Source organism: Colossoma macropomum, unplaced genomic scaffold (genome assembly GCF_904425465.1).
Source record: "Colossoma macropomum unplaced genomic scaffold, Colossoma_macropomum, whole genome shotgun sequence".
In the NCBI taxonomy this organism is placed as follows: domain Eukaryota; kingdom Metazoa; phylum Chordata; class Actinopteri; order Characiformes; family Serrasalmidae; genus Colossoma; species Colossoma macropomum.
In genome coordinates, this window is record NW_023494785.1 from 525,507 (window position 1) to 550,181 (window position 24,675).

The 24,675-nt window shown below is 38.9% G+C and overlaps 1 protein-coding gene across 2 annotated transcripts in view; it reads right to left on the reverse strand.

The window, feature by feature from the left end:
• Positions 1-4,938: 4,938 nt before the first annotated feature.
• The window catches only part of LOC118814890 (liprin-alpha-3-like), a 61,073-nt gene continuing 41,336 nt past the window's right edge, over positions 4,939-24,675 (reverse strand). The window contains exons 21-30 of one of the 2 annotated variants that reach the window (XM_036580752.1): positions 23,960-24,041; positions 23,158-23,358; positions 21,596-21,658; positions 20,092-20,118; positions 19,552-19,727; positions 18,136-18,233; positions 12,337-12,512; positions 12,154-12,222; positions 10,194-10,338; positions 4,939-9,135 (exon numbers count right to left, since the gene is read on the reverse strand). In XM_036580752.1, coding sequence (XP_036436645.1) covers positions 9,083-9,135; positions 10,194-10,338; positions 12,154-12,222; positions 12,337-12,512; positions 18,136-18,233; positions 19,552-19,727; positions 20,092-20,118; positions 21,596-21,658; positions 23,158-23,358; positions 23,960-24,041 — 1,090 coding nt within the window. In that variant the 3' untranslated portion in view covers positions 4,939-9,082. Of the gene's footprint in view, positions 9,136-10,193; positions 10,339-12,153; positions 12,223-12,336; positions 12,513-18,135; positions 18,234-19,551; positions 19,728-20,091; positions 20,119-20,474; positions 21,439-21,595; positions 21,659-23,157; positions 23,359-23,959; positions 24,042-24,675 lie in introns of those variants that run through there. The other variant, XM_036580760.1, reaches the window with a different exon arrangement.

Consider the following 24,675-nt stretch of genomic DNA (forward strand, 5'->3'; position numbering starts at 1 on the left):
GTGAAAGAGTGGTTCAGGGGGCGTGAGGAATCATTTCCACACATGAAGTGGCCTCCACAGTCCTGACCTTAATCCCATTAAACTTAGAGGACTTTATGAAGTGGCTCCACTCTCCCATCATCAGTACAAGATCTTGGCCAAAAATGTACTCAACTCTGGATGGAAATAAATGATGTGACTATGCATATGGTTCTCGAAACAATGCCATGGCAAATGCACACTGTAATCAAAGCTAACAGCGATCTGACGAAATATTAGCACGTGCGACTTTGTTTCTGGCCAGGCAGTGTTTATTCAAGATGAACTGTTATTCTTCAAACAGCTTCTTCAGAATGTTCTTAATTTCTCTCTAATTTTTTTGTTTTAAAACGAACCATTTGTCCTAATATTAACATCAACCAGCCCAAGGACAGCAGTTGAAAATCAGCCATTTGGCACATTTACATCATGAAATAATGACATTGATTAATGTGTATTGTCAGTAACAACAAGTAATAATATGCTCTTAAATATTGTTTTTAAATCTCACAGTAACCTCATCCTTGTCTTAAATAATTAAAAATGGTCTGTGTCTATGATAGGGCAGCAAGTCCTTCCCAGAAAGTTAGACGTGACCGGGGGAACCGGATATGCAGGTCATCGTCCCTCGGGACTTTGTAGAGCTGAATTTTACACAACAGTAGAGCTTGGCCTGCTCTTCAGACTGTTACCCACATAGCAATTCATCACTGAATTCATGATAAAACAACATGAATGCATCATTGTTAACTCAACATTCTGATCTGATGTTGATTCTTAATCACTTTTACACTCTGAATTAATACTGAAACAACGTAAGTTTAACAGTTCAACAGAACACCAACGCTACAGCGACCATTTCGTCCCATCACTCATTCTATTACTACAGTAAAACATTGTTAAGGCCATCCTGCTTTATATACACACTTAAAAAAATGGCACTTCAAGGGTTCTTTAGTAAAGACAATGGTTCTATTTAGAACCATGAGTTTTAAATGACCATTTCATGCTGAAACAGTTCTTTGCATGTCAAAATGGTTCTTCAGATTTATGAAGGATGTGTTGTATGTGGTTCTAAATAGCACCAAAAAGGTTTCTGCTATTTTTATGATGCCAAGCTTGTCACAATAGAAGAACCCTTTTTGGTGCTATATAGAACCATATACAACATGTTCTCCATCAATCTGAATGAAATGGCTCTATATAGAACTCATGTTTCTAAGTGGAACCATTGCCTTAAATAAAGGACGTTCGAAGAACCATCTTTTTAAAGAATGTATTGTGGTCAAGTGTGTAACAACAGAAGAACCCTTTTGGGGTCAGGTTTGGGGTCAGGTTTAGGGTTAGGGTTAGGGTTAGCACCAGCGGTTTTAAAATGATATTAGGAATTAAAATATTTTATTACCTCTCGCAGAGACAGCAGTCCACTCACTGTCCACTCTATTAGACATAGATGTAGATGTAAAGTCAGAGACGATAGCTCATCTGCTGCTGCACAGTTTGTGTTGGTCATCCTCTAGTCCTTCATCAGTGGTCACAGGACGCTGCCCACAGGACACTGTTGGCTGGATGTTTTTTGGTTCTCAGTCCAGCAGCGACACTGAGGTGTTTAAAAACTCCAGCAGCACGGCTGTGTCTGATCCACTCGTACCAGCACAACACACACTAACACACCACCACCACGTCAGTGTTACTGCAGTGCTGAGAATGATCCACCACCCAAATAGTACCTGCTCTGTGAGGGTCCATGGGGGTCCTGACCACTGAAGAACAGGGTAACAAAGTATGCAGAGAAACTGATGGACTACAGTCTGTAACTGTAGAACTACAGAGTGAAACTATATGGTCAGCCTATCCCAGCTGTCATTGGGCAGAAGGCAGGATACACCCTGGACAGGTTGCCAGTCCATTGCAGGGCAGACAGACAGACATATACATTCACACACACACATTCACACACACATCATCTAAACCGCTTATCCTTCTGGGTCGCGATGGGGTGCTGGAGCCTATCCCAGCTGTCATTGGGCGGAAGGCAGGATACACCCTGGACAGGTGGCCAGTCCATCGCAGGGCAGACAGACAGACAGACAGACAGACAGACATACACATACTCACACCTAGGGGCAATTTAGCATGTCCAATTAGCCTGACTGCATGTCTTTGGACTGTAGGAGGAAAAGCACCCTGGTCGCCCAGCTGGGAATTGAACCCAGGCCCTTCTTGCTGTGAGTGACACCCACATACCTATATAAATTAGGTGTAAAATGATTTGTGGCAAGAGCAGACACGAATGGAGATATTTCTGTTTTTAACAGTAGAGAAAATAGGGCCGTGCATGCTATTGAACTTAGCCATAAAAATAAGGCTCTTTATCCCTCACAACATAACAACGCACCAAAATCATCATTACAATATGGTCAAGAATAGAAAAGTTGTAAAAGCATCATTTTTGTCTCTACAATCAAAGATAACTAGGAGCATTGCACACTATTGGAATTAGTCTGAATAAAATATGTTTTTGTCGACACACCAGACCCAATTATCTGCTTTATTAAGGGAAAGTATATCTTGGCTTCCAGAAGAGAAAGAACACTGCAAAGACAACAATCCATCTCTTAATACAGAGCCCCGCTGATGACATCCTACATAAATAAAAATAATGCGTGGCCACGCCATACTAACACGTGGGAACAAGATCCACATTGATTAGCCACAACTTAGTACTGCATATTAACAGGAGAATTAAGTCGTGGCCATGACTTAGTAAGGTATGGAATGACATAATTAAGCCTTAACCACATCTTAAGAAATCATGATCTTGTTTAAACACCTTACTCGTCGTGACCACAACTTCTTTCTCTCATTCCCATGCCTTACTAAGTCATGGCCACAACTTAATTATCTTGTTCCCACTCCTTTCTGAGTCGTTCCCATGCATAAATACTCATTTATACAGGATGTCACCAGTGGGGCTCCGTAACAATCCCATCTCTTAATATTGAAAGAGGTGATTGTTGACTTCAGGAAATGATGCTCCACTGCACATCAATAGAACATCCCCCCTTCCATCCTCACTACATTCCACAGTGGGGCAGTAGAGAGCGTCCTGACCAGCTGTCTCACTGTCTGGTAAGGGAACTGCACCGTCTCGGACCCTACAGCGGTCGAAGGCCCTACAGTGGATTGTGAGGACAGCTGAGAAGGTCATCAGAGTCTCCACCATCTGCACAACTGCCAGCATTGTGGACGACCACCCCTATCATGGACCCTTCACCCTCCTGCCATCCTGGAACATCCGTTCCACCACCTCCAGACTTCTTCCCCGAGACGGTCAGATTACTGAACACACTGATGGAGACTGACCACCCAGATCTTAACCATCACTGCACAGCTGCACTTTAAACTCTTTAAATCGTCATCTCTCAATGCTGCTATGGGACCCCATTCATGTATATTGTCTAGTTAGCATGGTGTGTATTTGTAATGTTCATTCAGTGTTCTCTTCATTTACTGCCTTGTGTATTTATTGGTCTGTCTGTTTAGCCTGGTGTATAATTGTATATTCTGCACTCGTTTCACAGTGTTGTGTTGTGTGTCTGCACTCTGTAAGCCCAAGTACTCTGCTCCTGTTGTGTGTTTGGGGCCTGAGGAATGACATTTTCTTCCAATATATACAAGCTGTATCGAGGAATTACAAAAAAGACCATTTGCATTTAAGAGGAGAGTTCAGTAGAAAATCAAATATACACTATTCTCATCCAAATGTAGTCAGTCAAGATGTGTTTGGTGTCTGAAGTTTGTTTATGTAGTTTAAGCACCAGAGCTAAGAGGCTAATTGAGCTAACAAGTAATGGAAGATTTCCATGTTTCCAAAGAAGCAAAGTTCAGACATCAAACTGGTCTCAATTGATTTTGGCTGAATAATGAGTTATGAAGAAAAAAGGGACGGCAACACTTCATAATAACAGGCCCTAATAAACAGCAACTATTTTGTAGTTTGTTTATGACTGTTAATAATTATATAATTAGATTTGCATTAATATATGGTGCCATTTGAATTACTGACCATTTTTAGTGACATATTTTGTCGCTTAGAAATGAATAATAATAATTATTTTGAATGGTAAACATTAATTATAGATTATAATGATTTACCTATTTGATAGTCACAAAACATATATGATAGCATTTTAAGCATTTAATTAGCTGCATAAAAAGAATTCATAATGATTATGAATACTACTTATTGATTGTTTGCATCCTGTTTTAAATCATGTAGTTATTTACTTACTGCCTAAACCTTTTTATAGTGTTTAGTTCAGTTTCATTGAAACTGTATTACTGAGAATGAAAAAAAGAAACGTACTGGGGACTTAAATAATAATTCAATAATAAGTCAGAGGTACTGGGACAGATTTTGCAGGGGTTTTACACACCACGTCGTACATCTTAACGTATTAACATCACATGCACCTCATAAAGAAGGTCCAGCTCAATGTTTAGGCCTCAAATGATCTCAAAATCAAAATCAAACTGATGAAGATGTGATGACTATAGTAGATAATTCACTCAGATCCTCAGAAGACTTTTTTGATTGAGTGCAATTACATATTTCCACCAGAGAGGTCTCCAAATCCCCAAATCCTACATAGTGTTGCTTTAATATATATAACATTAATTGGACCGAGTAGTTTAATTATTTGTACAGTGGTTTAATTATGTGTATGTCAGTAAATAAACGGCTAATAATTCAAACTGTAGCACTCATTAATGCACAGCAATTACATAATTATTATCATCAACAAACTACAGTATTATAAGATAATAAATATGCAGTTTGTAGAGGCCCGTCATTATGAAGAGTTAGTCAAAAACCTCTGAGCAGCAGAATAAAAACCGTAAAGACACAAAATCAGCTTTCAGTTCATCTCATCTTGGCTCTTGTTCTCACGTCTTTACTTGTTTATCAGAGCTTGAATTTGTGAGAGTTTCAAGATACAGACAGTTTTTTGTTTGTTTTTGTTCTTTTTCTATTTTTTACAATGACATTTCAAAGACAAGCTTGATATAGGCTACTTTGTTTCTGCTGACTCACAATACTACATATATTAAGCACAATAAGTATTTCCTTTGCATTATTACAAAATATACAGTATTGTACCAGGGTTTGTACTAACTGAAATTCCTTACATGTTTAAGGGTTCCAGGCATTCAGCTGAAAAAGATATTCGGGTTGGGACACCGTATTAAATGTTTTGAGAATGTGGTATATCTAATTAATCGTCCTTTTGCCACACGCAAACCTACACACACAAAACTTGAATGTACAATAGAAACACCAAAAAAATAATAATAAAATCAAATAAATAAAAAACTTACAGGAGTTTACTGCCATCTTTTTCATCACAGCTACTAAATGCCATTTTTTCACCTATACATATCAGAGAAGACTATTATTCGAGTAGTGAATTTCAAAATATGCACACGCTACATCAAATGTCCGTCCTAGTAATGAAAATGAAAGTAACCTCAGTAGGTTCTCCCCAATTGTTCACACGTGAATCTCATGTTCACACAAACTACATCTTATGTTCTCAAAACTCTAAATATAAAACAATTATTAGCCGTGTAATTTATGCCTCCAAGACATGAATACAATCAACTGTAGATCCTGTTAATAAAAACAGCTTCACACTGTCACATAATAATGAAAGCACTCCAGTAAATCCCTGTTCCAGTGTGCAGCCTAAAGAACACAAATGCAAAACGTGCATTTTATTTTACTTGATGAATTTAAAAGGCTTACTGTAAGCAAACGATACGGTAAACATGCAAAAATACAGCACATTTACTGCACATATGCAAATTTGCTCTTTTGAAGAAACTGTGAAAAGGTCTTTCATCTGCCTCTTCTATTGTCTGTTCATCTGTTAATGTTTTGTAGTGACCTGCTACTGGCTGGTGCTGGCTCTGAGATGCTCGGGAGGTGTGGCCATGCGAGCGGCCATGCATGAAGGCTCACGGTAGTTGCGCACCCTCCTAAAAAGGGACTTCTTGTTGTGACTGTCGTTGTTTATTAGTCTGAAGTTTGTATTTGTGTTATTTATGTGTGTGTTTGCCGGGGGGGGAGGTCACCGGCTGCATGTTATGTGCCTTCCTGTCCTGGTGTTTAATAAATAGCACTTCACATGGGGAAATCATGGCCTCCCCTGTGTCTCACTTTACGCCAACACTACAGAATATTTTTGAGTCATTTGTCACCCTTTCCTTTTTGATATTGAGTCCTGGGAAATTTTGCAATGACCAGATTCTCATTATACAGTATTACCATCATTCTTACAGACTTAATTCCACCAGGAAGTAGGACGCCTATTGCTACTTCCCATTAGGCACTTTTCTACTGTAGAAACCTTTTTAGAAACCAGAAACTTAAGAAAATTCAGCTGTGTATTCTCCAGAGGAACCTTTTCAGGAACGTTTTCACTGATGGAACCAGTACTTTTCATTCCTGGACATTTTTGCTCTCTGCTGCATAGCTGGTACACGTCTGTGGACAAGAAAGTGCTGGAGTGGAGAGTGCCGTGCTGAACATCCCTGACAGGTCAAAGAAAAGCAGCACAGAGCCATTTTCTCCACCATTTCCAAAAACCCACACAACCAAACTGTTGTTATGGATGCCACCAGAGCAAATGAGAACGGACAACTAGGGGTTGATGGAAAAGTGGGCTGACGAAGTCATACAAGCTTCATCTATGCTGATGAAGACATTCAAAATTTTTTTGAATTGTTGATATGGGATGAAAGAATCTACCAAAAAGTTTAATCACATTTTATGTTAACTGTGAATTCAGCAATTCAACTCCACAGCAGCCAAAAACGATGAACACCCAAGCGTCAACCTCCTCCGTGTTTGCCATGTTGTGGTACATGCTGAAACAAAGTAACGGCCACGCAGTTTGTTCTTTTACATAATGGTCACAGTCCCCGCAGTGCATGTAAAGGCAGAAAACTTGAACATGTTCAGGAACTATGCAGTTCTCATTCAGGAAGGTTTTGGAACCCTTTAGTTTAGGGGTGAGGAACTCTGGTGCTGGAGGGCCAGATTTCTGTGCAATATGGTGACCAGATTCAACTCAGTTAATTACCAGGCTTAGTTGGTTTACTACAGCAAGGAAGTCACCAAAGTGTGCAGGAATCCAGCACTAAGTTGCCCTCCACTGCTGTAGCTCCTCAGAGGGCTCTGGAAGGCTTTTGCTACTAAAAAGTTTCCTAGAAGACTTTAGCTCCTCAAAAGATTCTAGTTGCGCTCGAGTGGTGTTGGAAACTGGGAAGTACCAATTTTCCCACTTGTAATTTGAGCTTGAATGACCAACAAAGTCGTATTTACATCTGGTAAACTTGGGATTGTAGATGATACACTGCTAAGAAACCACTAAACTTGCAGTGAATGTGAAAAACATTTGATGTGATTTGTATGCTTTTTAACACAGAAAAGCAAGTATTCTCTGGACCTCCATACACCTGAACAGAGTTTAGTTGTATTTACTAGTTACCTATCTGGTATATAGAACCTTCTGATGAGTACCTGAATGCAGCATTAGCTCCTCAAAAGATTCCAGAAGACTTTAGCTCCACAATTTTCCAAAAGACTTTGGCTCCTCAAAAGATTTTGGAAGGCTTTAGTTCTTCAAAGGTTCCAGAACTGGTTGAAAGGTTCATATTGGCTCACACCTGTGAAACCAGACACTGAATCTCCAACATGGTCCAGCACATAGAAGACTGTGTGGCCATGTTTACTCTCGGTGGTCCTGGGCCATAGATTCAAAACCAAATCTCTGCTGCTACTCAGGTGTGTTTTCCAATAAATTCACCACAATTTCATCTACCTTCTTCTCCTGCATCCCTCCCTGCCAAGTCTACTTCCACTGCTTTACACACAAAACAATACTCATATATGACCTTCCATAAAAACCTGACTGCAAACCTAACAAACCTACAAATTACACATTTGCAGATGGTATTAAGCTTGACTGTGCTATAGGTACTTTTCTCAAAAATGTTGCCATTTTGTTCAGGAACATGAGTTTCAGGTAATTGTGCCTAAGTTCCAGTTTAAGTATGTAAACAATTGGGGAAAACCGACATGTAACAGGCTGCTTAGCACTCACATACAAAATTACTATTACATTCATGTACCTACCAACAGGCAAGGGCTGTGACTCAGCGGGAGTCTTTGAGTTCAGCCCCAATCCAGGATTATGGTATGACCTACCATTTGACAGGCAGTTCTGCATACACAAATGCAAACACACAAATACATACACACACACACACGGTACACTTCTGCTTCAGTTTGTACAAGGTTATTGTAACACAGCACTTGTCCACAGGCCTCCTACTCATGTCTTGTTTGCTCTCATCCCTTCTTTTTCCTTTTCTCCTTCCCGTTTTTTTTAATCCATTCAGCTCGTCAGGAGTATGGCTTTGACTCTGCAGTTCCAGATGTTTGCAGTCAGTCTTGATGTAGCCCTAAGCCCTGAGGTTAGGACTGGGGTTAGCAAACCACCCTTCAGGAAGTAGAGAGGACTAGGGAGGTTCAAATATAAGTCAATTATTTTCTTAAAGCGCACCAAATATCCAGAGATATCACCAAGTACAAATCACACGGCTCGAAGAGGGACATTTGAATCCTGTCTTCTCCATTAAGTGTGCAACTTTTGTTCAACCCAGTATTTCTTTTTAGTCTCCGTTTGTGTTCAAGGCTAGATTTGAGAGACGGACAATGGACTTTGTGGTCCTACTGAGGATTGATGGTACCTGGTTTGTGGTACTTCAAGGCAGATCCACTCTGGTTAAGTCTAAATCCACCAGACCAGATGTGTTTTCAAGTCTTTGAATGGCTGTAAATGAGACTTGGCTTAGATGCAGTATGGAGAGAACAAAAAGACTTTGTGGCAAAACAGGTTAATTCATCTATGATCTTGCTTGTTCGTTGAGCTCCACACCATCTACTCCCCACTTTCAGGTTTTAAAGGGAGAACTGCATTGTGGGTGATTTAGATCAGCAGGAGTACGTCCTCACTGACCCAGCCTCTCCTCGGCATGTCGGGCTCACTGGGACAAAAACAGACACAGAATTTGTGTAAAAAATCATACTGCCAACTACACTACATTAAAAAAGATGGTTCTTCGAAGGTTCTTTAGTAAAGACAAGGGTTCTATATAGAATCATGAACATTCAAAGAACCGTTTACATGCTTAAAGAGTTCTCTTTATGGTAAAATCATTCTTCAGATTAATGTAGAATGTGTTGTATGTGGTTTTATATAGGATCAAAAAGGGTTCTGCTACTGTTTCAATGTCAAGCTTGTAACAATACAAGAACCCTTTTAGTGCTATTTAGAACCCTTTCTAAGGGTTGTTCTCCATCAACCTGAGGAACCATTTTACCATGCAAAGAACTCTTTAAGCATGTAAACGGTTCTTTGAGTGATCATGGTTCTATATGGAACCATTATCTTTACTACAGAACCCTTGAAGAACAACCTGTTTTAAGAGTGCAGACATTGAAGGACAAGCCTGGTATTTACATTCATCCATTCAAATGTTGAGAATCAACGTTGCTCCAGATGCAAGCATAAAATTATGATGATAGTTCTGTGCAACTCAAATAATTTGTTGGAATTTTGTTGGAAAAATTACATTTTACCATCCAGAATAATGAACAGAGCTATAGACAGTAAAAATGAAAATGCTTCACATATAACACAGACCAAAATGCCTTTTAATATGCATATTGTATATATATATATACACAAAGCAATATGTGGTAGCAACAGACAAACCTAAGCACATGGGGCCTCATTCACCACCTGTTCTTAAGAAATTTCTTCTTAAAACCCACTTAAACCCAGTTCTGAGGAAGACTCTGACTCACCAATGTTCTCTTATGTGGGATTAGTTCTGAGGTAAGAACAGAATCTACACACACTCAAGAGCACAAAGGTGAGAACAGTTCTGCGCTTTAAGAACACGTCATGAATTGGATGTAGACTTTTTCTTAGGGCCTTTATCAAGAACACACTTAAGAACAAACTTAAGAACATATTGGAGAATGAGGCCCAATAAGGGGAGCAGAATGGCAGAAAAGCTGAAATGAAAAAGACAGACACCTTCACTCTGTACTTTGCGGAGGGTAAGCGGGGGAGTGGCCATGGCGGACGCTCTGATGTTGGCTGGGAGAGTTTCTGAGGAATCTGAAGCCTCCCGGAACATTCTCCTCCACGAAGGAGAGCGTGTAAACGTCTTACCACCCTCCTGGAAATTAAACATGCACACATTAGGTCACAAATTGGCACTATCTAAGGGATGAGATCACATCTAGTCCTTTTACAATGAACCCAACTCATTCCTGTTAAACTGAACCTGAAGGGGAGCCAGCTGTAAACAAACTCAGTGCTTTTTTGTGTTCATAGTGTAAGCAAATGTCATAGGGAATAGACAGCTGGCTCCGACTTCCAAGTGGGGCATATGGCTTGGATTCGTCAAGCCACTAGCAATTTTTTCAGTAAAGAGTCCTGGCATAAAGCTGCCACTGCAGTTTTCCATTAGTAATAAATAACAACAAACTTGGTTAGACTACAACTCATATCCGCAGTGAGCAACATTACTAGAATGTCCAGAAAACCTAGAGGGATGTTCTTCTTAATAATTTTCCTAATCACTTCCTAAAAATGCTGGTAACATTTTAAGGTCCTCACGCACAGGACGCAATTTTGTCAGCTGACAGTAAATTAATTTGAGCTTGTGATTTTTTAAGCTGCAAAAATGCAACGTTATTTTATTTGTTCAATTTTTGCAAACTTTCGCCAACTACATGAACTCTTGGACCGGTCAAGATTGCCTCTGGCTTCGACAACCAAGATGATGACTGGGCTAGGTCCCAGCAACTGGAACCTTTTCTCAAACGTCAAAAAATAATCTCCAAAAGTAACTCAAACGGGGCTCAAACTGGACTACGAGAACTCAAAGTTTCAGTTTCTGAATTAAGTAATGATGCTCTTCATGCTGCTTTTTACTAGAAATGGACAATATCTCAATGTCACAGTTTGTTGGTTCTTTGAGGAGCAACACATATTTGCACTTGTAGGCATTCAGCCCGTTTGTTTTGTGCTTTGTATTGTGTGGAGCTGCTTCTCCGAAATCAGCTCAAACTGAGATGCAGAAATACAAGTTGTGAGTGAGAGTTCAACCTTTTAGCTCCCGACTGAGGCGGAGAAACTCTCCATTTTCCTTTTAATTTTCCAAAGAAGAAATTATCCTGCACAACGTCACAGTTTGTCCATTTCATGAGAAGCAGAAAACCTTTCGATATATATATATATATATATATACACACACACACATCTCGATATACATAAAATATCTATCGATATATATATTGTATAGATATCAAATTGGTGTGAGAAAATTTCATAACAAAATTAAAAAACATTCTCCCAAATTTTGAAATTCTAACAGAATCTGAAAAACTACAAATCTTCCTTGGTGAGGGCAGCACAGCGTCTCTCTCTGTGAAATATGTGGCAACATGTCACCGCCTGAGGGACAGTCACACACTCCACACCCCGACCTCACTGACCCCCCTTAAACCCTTCACTGTATATAAGTTAAATACACTGTCTGTTATTTTTTTTTTATTATTATATAATATGTTGTCTTATTTTAACATTGTTGCTGTTATTTCAATACAACTATTATCATTATTGCTACTATTAATTCTATATTTGTTTTTTTAGTTCTACAAAATGTTTTTCGCTTTGAGTTGAATTTTATATGCTTTGGCAACATTGTACTCAAAAAACAGTCCTGCCAATAAAGCTACTTTGAATTTGAATTTGATATTCAGTCTATTTCTTTGGCGGCGAAAATTTTAATGCGAAAAATCCACATTTTCTTGTCGTTTATTCACATTGCGTTTAGTGTGAAATAGCCTTTAGGCCTCCAGTACAGCTCCTGAAGTCCAAACCAATGGAAGAGCTTGCTTGGCTGTGTCTAGCTAGATACCACAGAGGAAAAAGGCCCTGGAGGCTCCTCACGGGTGTACATACACACTCATCATGTGTGCTTTACCTCATCCAGTCGTCTCTCGGTTGCCATAGAGATGAGAGTACTGAACTCCTTCTCCAGCTGCTGCCGGGCCTGTGGGAAGGAGGACACTACAGTCAGCATCTCTGTTCTGATTGGATGACAGGCTTTTGATGGTCAAGTGCCTGTGTGTTTCTCACTGACAGACTGAGAGGTGTAATTTGGTACCTGGGTGTTCTGATTGGGGATTTGGAGTAAAAGTGCTAAATCGGTGAAGTCGAAGGTGTCATCGAGCGCTAACAAAGCGCCGTGGACTCCACTTTCCCTCAGATTATCGGCGTACTCCTTCAAACCGATCGACTGAACCCACAGCATCACTCGCTCATTAGACCACACCATCACGTCTATGAAACACAGAGTGGAAGAGAAAAATAAAGGTATATGCAGGTAATGTGTTCACGCTAAGTACTGGGATATAACAGACACATAATATATAATAATATATAATACAATACTACTACCACTAGTACTACTACTACTACTACATAATAATAATAATAATAGCAGTTTATCACATTTTGAGTAGTGTAATGTCATGTTTTATCAAAGCAGCACAAAACAATGTGGCACAAAATACTGTAACATAAGACAAGTAATCTATCTTGCATGCACAACACAAATGTGGTGTGGAACACTGTAAAGAACAGTAATGTAGAATACAGAACATTGTTATTTAAAGCACTATAGAGCGCTTTGATGTAATGGAAATTAGTGTAACGTAAAAGAGCGTAATGGAACAAACCAAAGAGCACTATGATGTAATGAAGAGCAATGAGATGTATTAGAGAGCAATACAGTGTAATGAAGAACAGTGTAACATACTGCAGAGTACCTTGATGTAATGGACAGTAATGTAATGAAAAGTACTATAATGTAATGTGTAGTTTATAGTACTGTGGTGCACTGTTGTGTATTGAAGGGTAGTGTAGAGTGCTGTGATGTAATAAAGGTTAGTATGTAATGCAATGAAGAGTAGTGTAGAGTGGAGTGATGTACTGTACAGTAGTGTGATGTAAAGGAGAGTACTTTGATGTAATGGAGAGTAGTGTGATGTAATGGACAGTACTCTGATGTAATGGAGAGTAGTGTGATGTACTGTAGAGTATTTTGATGTAATGGTGAGTAGTGTGATGTAATGGAGAGTAGCATAACGTAATGGAGAGTAGTGTGATGTAATGCAGAGTTCTTTAATGTAATGCAGAGTAGTGTGATGTACTGTAGAGTACTTTGATGTAATGGCGAGTAGTGTGATGTACTGTAGAGTACTTTGATGTAATGGAGAGTAGTGTGATGTACTGTAGAGAACTTTGATGTAATGGAGAGTAGTGTGATGTACTGTAGAGTACTTTGATGTTATGGAGAGTAGTGTGATGTACTGTAGAGAACTTTGATGTAATGGAGAGTAGTGTGATGTATTGTAGAGAACTTTGATGTAATGGAGAGTAGTGTGATGTACTGTAGAGTATTTTGATGTAATGGTGAGTAGTGTGATGTACTGTAGAGTATTTTGATGTAATGGTGAGTAGTGTGATGTAATGGAGAGTAGCATAACGTAATGGAGAGTAGTGTGATGTAATGCAGAGTTCTTTAATGTAATGCAGAGTAGTGTGATGTACTGTAGAGTACTCTGATGTAATGGAGAGTAGTGTGATGTACTGTAGAGAACTTTGATGTAATGGCAAGTAGTGTGATGTACTGTAGAGAACTTTGATGTAATGGCAAGTAGTGTGATGTACTGTAGAGTACTTTGATGTAATGGAGAGTAGTGTGATGTACTGTAGAGTACTTTGATGTAATGGCGAGTAGTGTGATGTACTGTAGAGTACTTTGATGTAATGGAGAGTAGTGTGATGTACTGTAGAGAACTTTGATGTAATGGAGAGTAGTGTGATGTACTGTAGAGTACTTTGATGTTATGGAGAGTAGTGTGATGTACTGTAGAGAACTTTGATGTAATGGAGAGTAGTGTGATGTACTGTAGAGTACTCTGATGTAATGGAGAGTAGTGTGATGTACTGTAGAGTACTTTGATGTAATGCAGAGTAGTGTGATGTACTTCAGAGTACTCTGATGTAATGGAGAGTAGCATAACGTAATAGGGAGTAGTGTGATGTACTGTAGAGTACTTTGATGTAATGGAGAGTAGTGTGATGTATTGTAGAGAACTTTGATGTAATGCAGAGTAGTGTGATGTAATGGAGAGTACTCTGATGTAATGGAGAGTAGTGTGATGTAATGGAGAGTACTTTGATGAAATGGAGAGTAGTGTGATGTACTGTAGAGAACTCTGATGTAATGGAGAGTAGTGTGATGTACGGCAGAGTACTTTGATGTAATGGCGAGTAGTGTGATGAACTGCAGAGAACTTCGGTGTAATGGAGAGTAGTGTGATGTACTGTAGGGAACCTTGGTGTACTGGAGAGTAGTGTGATGTACTTTAGAGTACTTTGATGTAATGGAGAGTAGTGTGATGTAATGGAGAGTACTCTGATGTAATGGAGAGTAGTGTGATGTATGGTAGAGTACTTTGGTATACTGGAGAGTAGTGCAATGTACTTTAGAGTACTCTGATGTAATGGAGAGTAGTGTGATGTACTGTAGAGGACTTTGATGTAATGGAGAGTAGTGTGATGTAATGGAGAGTACTCTGATGTAATGGAGAGTAGTGTGATGTACTGTAGAGTACTTTGATGTAATGGAGAGTAGTGTGATGTACTGTAGAGTACTTTGATGTAATGGAGAGTAGTGTGATGTAATGGAGAGTACTCTGATGTAATGGAGAGTAGTGTGATGTATGGTAGAGTACTTTGGTATACTGGAGAGTAGTGCAATGTACTTTAGAGTACTCTGATGTAATGGAGAGTAGTGTGATGTACTGTAGAGGACTTTGATGTAATGGAGAGTAGTGTGATGTAATGGAGAGTACTCTGATGTAATGGAGAGTAGTGTGATGTACTGTAGAGAACTTTGATGTAATGGAGAGTAGTGTGATGTACTGTAGAGTACTTTGATGTAATGGCGAGTAGTGTGATGTATTGTAGAGAACTTTGATGTAATGGAGAGTAGTGTGATGTACTGTAGAGTATTTTGATGTAATGGTGAGTAGTGTGATGTAATGGAGAGTAGCATAACGTAATGGAGAGTAGTGTGATGTAATGCAGAGTTCTTTAATGTAATGCAGAGTAGTGTGATGTACTGTAGAGTACTCTGATGTAATGGAGAGTAGTGTGATGTACTGTAGAGAACTTTGATGTAATGGCAAGTAGTGTGATGTACTGTAGAGAACTTTGATGTAATGGCAAATAGTGTGATGTACTGTAGAGTACTTTGATGTAATGGAGAGTAGTGTGATGTACTGTAGAGTACTTTGATGTAATGGCGAGTAGTGTGATGTACTGTAGAGTACTTTGATGTAATGGAGAGTAGTGTGATGTACTGTAGAGAACTTTGATGTAATGGAGAGTAGTGTGATGTACTGTAGAGAACTTTGATGTAATGGAGAGTAGTGTGATGTACTGTAGAGAACTTTGATGTAATGGAGAGTAGTGTGATGTAATGGAGAGTACTCTGATGTAATGGAGAGTAGTGTGATGTACTGTAGAGTACTTTGATGTAATGCAGAGTAGTGTGATGTACTTCAGAGTACTCTGATGTAATGGAGAGTAGCATAACGTAATAGGGAGTAGTGTGATGTACTGTAGAGTACTTTGATGTAATGGCGAGTAGTGTGATGTATTGTAGAGAACTTTGATGTAATGCAGAATAGTGTGATGTAATGGAGAGTACTCTGATGTAATGGAGAGTAGTGTGATGTAATGGAGAGTACTTTGATGTAATGGAGAGTAGTGTGATGTACTGTAGAGAACTCTGATGTAATGGAGAGTAGTGTGATGTACGGCAGAGTACTTTGATGTAATGGCGAGTAGTGTGACGTAATGGAGAGTACTTTGATGTAATGGAGAGTAGTGTGATGTACTGTAGAGAACTCTGATGTAATGGAGAGTAGTGTGATGTACGGCAGAGTACTTTGATGTAATGGCGAGTAGTGTGATGAACTGCAGAGAACTTCGGTGTAATGGAGAGTAGTGTGATGTACTGTAGGGAACCTTGGTGTACTGGAGAGTAGTGTGATGTACTTTAGAGTACTCTGATGTAATGGAGAGTAGTGTGATGTACTTTAGAGTACTCTGATGTAATGGAGAGTAGTGTGATGTACTGTAGAGTACTTTGATGTAATGGAGAGTAGTGTGATGTAATGGAGAGTACTCTGATGTAATGGAGAGTAGTGTGATGTATGGTAGAGTACTTTGGTATACTGGAGAGTAGTGCAATGTACTTTAGAGTACTCTGATGTAATGGAGAGTAGTGTGATGTACTGTAGAGGACTTTGATGTAATGGAGAGTAGTGTGATGTAATGGAGAGTACTCTGATGTAATGGAGAGTAGTGTGATGTACTGTAGAGTACTTTGATGTAATGGAGAGTAGTGTGATGTACTGTAGAGAACTCTGATGTAATGGAGAGTAGTGTGATGTACGGCAGAGTACTTTGATGTAATGGCGAGTAGTGTGATGAACTGCAGAGAACTTCGGTGTAATGGAGAGTAGTGTGATGTACTGTAGGGAACCTTGGTGTACTGGAGAGTAGTGTGATGTACTTTAGAGTACTCTGATGTAATGGAGAGTAGTGTGATGTACTGTAGAGTACTCTGATGTAATGGAGAGTAGTGTGATGTATTGTAGAGTACTTTGATGTAATGGAGAGTAGTGTAATGTACTGTAGGGAACCTTGGTGTACTGGAGAGTAGTGTGATGTACTGTAAAGTACTCTGATGTAATGGAGAGTAGTGTGATGTACTGTAGAGTACTTTGATGTAATGGAGAGTAGTGTAATGTACTGTAGGGAACCTTGGTGTAATGGAGAGTAGTGTGATGTACTGTAGAGTATTTTGATGTAATGGAGAGTAGTGTGATGTACTGTAGAGTACTTTGATGTAATGGAGAGTAGTGTGATGTACTGTAGGGAACCTTGGTGTACTGGAGAGTAGTGTGATGTACTGTAGAGTACTTTGATGTAATGGCGAGTAGTGTGATGTACTGTAGAGTACTCTGATGTAATGGCGAGTAGTGTGATGTACTGTAGAGAACTTTGATGTACTGGAGAGTAGTGTGATGTACTGTAGAGTACTTAGGTGTACTGGAGAGTAGTGTGATGTGCTGTAGAGAACTTTGGTGTACTGGAGAGTAGTGTGATGTACCTTAGAGTACTCTGATGCAATGGAGAGCAGTGTGATGTACTGTAGAGTACTCTGATGTACTGGAGGGTAGTGTAATGCACTGTGGAATACTTTGATGTAATGGAGAGTATTGTGATGTAATGAAGAGTAGTGTGTTGTGTGAACTGTTATTTAATGAAAAGTACTGTAATGTAATATAGTGTAGTGTAGAGTATTGATGTAATGAAGAATACTGTATTGAAGAATAATACAAAGTACTGTGAAGTACTAATTTAACAGAGTTGAATAATTTAATGAAGCATTGTCCAAAGTAAAATACTGTACTTTGATTTAATGAAGAGTAGTGTAATGTAAATTGCTGTTTACTGTGATGCAATGACAAGCAGTGTAGTATAAAGGAGAAACGTGTAACGGAAAGTAATGTAGAGCACTGATGTAATGAAAAGTAGAGTGATGTAACAGCAATGTAACACACTGCAAAGTGCTTTGATTAAATGGAGAGTAGTGTGATGCAATGTGTTTTCTAAAGTACTTGTACTGTAAAGTACTGTAATGTGACAAAGTGCAACAATGTGTGCTGTAAAGTGCTTGTTTGATGTAACACAGTAATGTAGTTTGTGGTGTAGTTTGTACTGTGGCAGATACTGTATGATTTTTTACTCAGGCAATGTGATCAGTAACACAGCACTACACTGCACTGTATTGTAATGTATTACAGAGTATTGATGTTACCTTGATTTTCATTTTGGCTCTCCTCCCTCCGTCTCTCCAGCTCTTTTCTGTCATAGTTTAAACGCTTCAGACACATAATGCCGTAATGCAAACTCACCCTGAGAAAGACAGAGATTAACAAACAGGAGAGAGAAGATAAAGAAAGATGTCAGTTAATAAAGCAGTTCAGTGAGATATCAAATTCACCCCCATACCCAGTCAGCCAAGACATGTCTGGTGTTTAAAGTTTGCTTCTTTAGTTTTAACACAGCTACGATGCTAGCTAAGAATTAATGGAAGCTTATTCCACATCAATTAGCATGTTGCAAACTGAATGCCTAAACAATCACACACTTGCCTTAAACTGCTTTAGGTAAACTCTAATAGACTTGATTCTGTGGTTTCTGACACTGTAGGACTCACTGTTATCTATAATTATACAACAGGTAGTTCCGGCCACGCAAGCTGATTGGTTGAGAAGGTCTAACTGTGCTGTTATTTCACCATAACATCAGGTTTTTTTCACAAACACTGTATCACTCTGCTGAAATGCTGTTGCTAAGCAACGACTTTGACAGCTGTAGGAGACATTTGAATGTTTTTACTTCTTACTTTGCCACAAACAGAAAACGGACACTTTTAAGATCACATTTGACCGACAGCTGATTTGGTCAGACTCTGAAGATGAGACGAAACTAAATTCCCAAACTGTCATCACCACTGAGCAGCTTTTCAGTCGGCAGCTGTGACAGAAGAACAGCTAAACAACCTGGAATCAGCCAGAAATGAACCCAACACCATTCGCCAAACTAAATGGGCTGTAAGATGCTTTACAGACTGGCTGGAACAAAACAACATTAATACTGATCTGGCAAAAAATGACAAAACTGAGCTAAACCTGATATTGTGGCAGTTTTATGGCTCAGTCCGTACTTCAAAAGGCGAGGCTTACAGCAGACTGTGCAGCGAGTGGGCGGAGCTCGTTACTCTGACGTAGCAACAAGCTGCTTGTTAAGGAACTATAATTTGGTGAAGGAACTGCGAACATTAAAACATATTAAACGCCGCGTTCACGGCCCAGTTTATTAATTTATTACTTTATTTATTTAACTGTTGTATTAAAGCAGTAGAACACTCGAGGAGTGTGTTATCGCCAATAACATCACGGCTGTGATGATCTACGGCGACCAAATCACAGCCGTGATGTTATTTCGCGATAACACACTCCGCCTCGTCTTCTATTGCTTAAACATGGACTAAAGTACATTAGCATAGATAATAACAGCAGCATAAACCTTGAAGCCTGAATTTTTGCTGATCAACAACATTTGGTGTAAAGGGGTAGAAAACCAGGTACATTTGATTTTTTTGCCCAACTATCACTTTAAGGCAACAACTAAGAGCCAGAAGAAAAAAAGACCAGAGTACAGAGCAGACCTGTGGAAGCTGTCCACCATCTTCAACTGCCCCCTCAACTCCTTCTTTGTGAGATGGTCCAGCATACGCGCGTCCACTAGAGACTCCATGAAGTAACTGCGATACTGAGGCAGGCCGAGGCTCGGCAACCATTCGTTACCCAGCCACTCATGATTCATATCCCCATAGGCCAGGATCTACACAAATGTATACAATATATACATATTCATATATGGAATAATTCACGTTAGATAATAATTCATGGTTATTTACTATAATTTAGAGTAAATACTAAATAATTGAGTGTAGATACTAAGTACAGTAGATACTGAATAATTAATAGTAATCACAGAATACTTTTAGTAGTTATTTAAAAATTCATAGTAGATGAGGAATAATTCATGGCAGATACTAAATCATTTGTAATAGTTACAGAATAATCCATACTTGCTGTTGAATGATTGGTTTTAAGGTTAAGAATGGAACCACAATCCTGAAGGAGACAAACAAACCCCTGAAAAGTAGTGTTTAATATTGTCAGTGAAAGCTAAGCAGACACACCTGATCCCAGCTTATTTCCTTCTGCTCCTGCAGAGACACGAGCGAGCACAGAGAGAGAGAAGCACAAAGACAAGGGGTTAGGGTTAGTGAGGAAGGGTTTAGGGGCTAGGGAGGAACATTTTAGAGGTTTGGAAAGAAAGGTTAGGGTTAGTGAGGAAAGATTCAAGGGTTAATGAGTAAGGATTTGTGAGGGAGGTTAGCGTTAATGTGAAAGAGTTAGGGAGGAAGAGTTAGAGTTAATGAGGAAGTGCTGGTGAGGAAGGATTAATGAGGAAGGGTTTTGGGGTTAGGGAAGAGGATTAGGGATTAGTGAGGATGGTTTTAGGTGTTAATGAATAAGGATTAGGGATTAGTTAGGAAAGATTTAGGGATTAGGGAATAAGGTTAGGGGATAGTGAGAAAGAGTTTAGAGGTTAGGAAATACAGATTAGGCGTTGGTAAGGAACTGTTTAGGAATTAGGGAATAAAGGTTAGGGGTTGGTGAGAAAGAGTTTAGGGGTTAGGGAATAGGATTAGGGGTTAATGAGGGAGGTTTGGGGGTTGGGGAAGAAGGATTAGGGATTAATGATGAAATGTTTAGGGTTAAGGGATTAAGGATTAGAGGTTAGTGAGAAGGGTTTAGGGATTAAGAATACAGAAAATTGTTATGTTAATAAATAGGAAACCTACAGATGCTGGAGGTAATCTGTGGGTTAGAGGCAGTTAGTCAGCTGAATAAAGCTTCTCTAGCGAGAGACAGAACGAGTGCAAAAAGAGAGAGAATGAAAGAACTGAAGAACGAAACAAAAAACAAAATAACCATCACCCGTACACTCTCACACAGTACAGAACACAAGACTTTGTGTTTATTTAAAATAAAAAGTAAAAAAAAAAATAATGACAGCCAAATAAACAAGCAGAACTAAATAATAAATATTACATAAATACAGCAATAATGAACATAAAATACAGTAATAATTAACAAAAATGCAGATTTTCACACATGCAAAAAATAAACAGATACTGCATATTTATACACATAAAAAGTAAACATAAAATCTCTCAGCAAAAGGAAAAAAATCTAAATGATAGAGTCTCATAAATATTCATAATAATAAATGTCTCACAGTTAGAAAGACTCAATAATCAATCTCCTCTGTGCTTTGTTGATGTTTTTCTAACATTGGCTCAAAACCCAGAATGAAAGGCTTTAAATGAATAAATCAGACTGAACAGACGTGCAGGACTCCACTGCACACAGTGCTCTACCTACAGAAAGAGTTTACATGCAGAAATAAGAGCCTGAATGCAGTTATAACAGGACATGAGCCACAATGGAGACACAGTTTGTCCAGGAGATGATGTTGCCTGTCAAACAAATGAGTGAATGAATAAAGGAATAAAATATATATAATAAAAGAATAAAAAACTCAAAGCTTTTTCTGTTATTTAAGTAGATCAATCAGTAGACAAATGAATATGATAAAACATTTTATTACACACAGAAAAAGGGAAATGAACTCACTGGTTTTGTGGCTGCAGCCAGAGACTCCATCTCCTCATGTGTCATCCAAATATTACTGGTAGACTAAAAAAAAAACATGACAGAAAATTTTAGTATACCTAAACCTCTGATTTACTGCACTAACAGTATAGCGTGGTGTGTCTATATACGTGATTAAATATTAATATATGGGAGACATTCAGGTAATTAAATAATACATGGACATTTGGATATGAGGGAAAAAAGGAAAACCGGCAAGATGGAGAACAAGAGACCAAAGAAACCCACAAATGTGAGAATTTTCTCTGTTAAAAATTAAGATAACCATCATATGATCTTAGTTTAATGTTGTTTTAGTGTATTTTGGTCCTTTTCTACATAACGAGCATAAAAAAATCGCTAGTAGTGCTAATTTCTTGTTAGCTAGCTAATTTTCCCGTTCCACCTTAAATAGTCCAGCAGTTCTGACGCCCGAAGCGTCAGAATGTAATTGCTGCTCCATTTAAGGTGGAACGGGAAAATTCAAACAAAAATCTGGTGAATATCTGACTTCAGCTTCATATCACTGAAGAATTAGTGGGTGGGTGATAATAAATAATTGCCCCCCTCTTTGAAGATCATATGATCCCTAAATGTAACTAAAGCCCAGCAGTGAGGAGCTGAACTTTACCCGCCTCTGCTGTCACTGCAGACTGGCAGGGTCTCCTACAGAGCAGCGCTGGTAGCTGTTAATGAAGTGATGCTCTTTTATTTGAGGGTCCCATTTCAGAGGGAAGGTTTCAACCACTACCCTGTAATTCAGTTCCAAGGGGCAACACTCGAAAACAAGAGGCAGGGGTAAAAATAAGAAATGGGACTGGGCCCAAATCTCCAAAATGGTAACTTTACAGAAGAAGCAAAAAGTTTCTTAACTGTAATGGAAGTTAATGTGTAAAAAATATTTTTTTCAAGCCATTTAGGACTATTTCTGTTGGTCTGTTCTACATGAAATTATAGCACAATATAAAGGGTAACTGAAGATTCTGCATTATGGAAAAACAACCAAAATGGAGATATAAGGTTTTTGCACCACAGGTACATTTATATGAATAATACATATGGAACATATTAAATAGAGATAGTACTCCATATTAGGAATATTATTACATATAGGTACTTGCATATATAATACATACGGAACATTTCACATAGGTACTAATACGTATTGAGCATACTATTATTCAATACACGTATTTATTTATGTATAATAGATATGAGGCATTGCGTATTGGTGCTAATACATATGGGATCAAGGTTACTATTTCAGAGATGATTTGATATGACAGTGATGACGTGATAGACATATCGCTGCTGCTGGGACACGACCGTGTTTCTCCATTTTTGTAATTTTTCCATAATTTAAAAATATCAGCTGCTGTTTACATTGTGTGAAGATTTCATGACAAAGTTAACGAAGTTTGTTTAACCTCCTGTAAAGTTACCCTTTCGGAGATATGAGGTTTTGTCCTGACAGCGATGACGTGAATGACCTTTCACTGAAAGCTATATATGTATGTTATGTATGTGTGTATGTGGGCACGTACGGAGCGTGTGCTGGCAGGAGCTGAGGGGCTGGTGAGGGAGACCATCTCCTGGATGGCAAGCCGGAGCTTTAGGCGGTGGAGTGGGTTACTGATACCGATCTCTCTCTGGATCTCCGTGTCTGACAGGTTCGCCATCACCGCTCCGCTCTTTACATTAGTGCGACATGCAGCCACGTACCACGCAGGCATGCCCACCCACAGCTACCACACACACACCAACAAAGAGGAGAGCATGTTTCAGTATATATCACATTATAACAATAAACTTCATTCCCTGAGAGCATCTTTCATACATACAGCAGCTCAACAGGTGAGAAAATAAACAAACTGAGTAATTAAAAAAAACAGAGATAAATAAATAAAACTAACCATAAATAAAACTAACAAACACAAAAACAAGGTGGAACTATTTTATTATTTTTATAATATTTTATTTTTTTAAAGAGTGTACTGAGACATCTTACTTTCTCTCGATTAATATCAGAGCTTGTATGATATATCAGCTCACCACTGCTGTCAGACTATATTCACCCTCTTATATATCAGTATCAGCATTTACTCCACTGATACTAACAATATTTAGAGAGAAAGGCTTTTATCCTGTGTTAATTTGATTTAATCTCCCATGGCAACAAACACACAAAGCAAAACAATGATGCAACAAGCTTCATCCAAACAATCTACATAGTTTAATTTTACTCAAAGCAGGAGTTCATATTAAAATACTAAATAAAGTGACCTGAACAAGCGTCTTCTACACAACACAGGCTTTGTTATGATTAGGATCAGGGAGGTGTCTCACCTCCAGCCATGTGACCACTGTGGGACCATCCCATGATGCAAAAGGAAGCCCCTGACGACACGCCTCCTCCAGCAGGTCATGCCTGAGAGAGAGAGAGAGAGAGAGAGAGAGAGAGAGAGAGAGAGAGAGAGAAAGGAAGTACAGGATGAATAAATGTTGGATGAATGAGTGAGTGCTGGTTGAAGTGAGTGAGGCCTGGGTAAATGAAAAGATATAAACAGGTAAATGAATTTTGGATCAAAGAGTGAGTGCTGGATGAATGAATTAGTGTTGGATGATTGAGTGCTGGGTGAATAAGTAAGTGCTAGATGATTGACAGCGTTGGATGACTGAGTGAGTGCTGCATGACTGAGTCAGTGCTAGATGAATAAATGAATTAATAAGTGAGTGATGGATAAGTGAGTCCACTAGAGACTCCAAGAGTGAGTATTGAATGAATTTGGACAAATGAGTGAGGGTTGGATGAAAGAGTGCTGAATAAGTGATGAATGAATAAGTGATTAAGTCATGAATGAATGAGTGAGTGATGGATGAATGAATAAGTGAAGAATGAATGAGTGATGGATGAATGAATAAGTGATGAATGAATAAGTGAAGAATGAATGAGTAAATGATGAATGAATAAGTGATGAAAGAATGGATGAATGAGTGAGTGATGGATGAATGAATGAATGAGTGATGGATGAATGAGTGAGAGTTGGATGAATGAGTGAGTT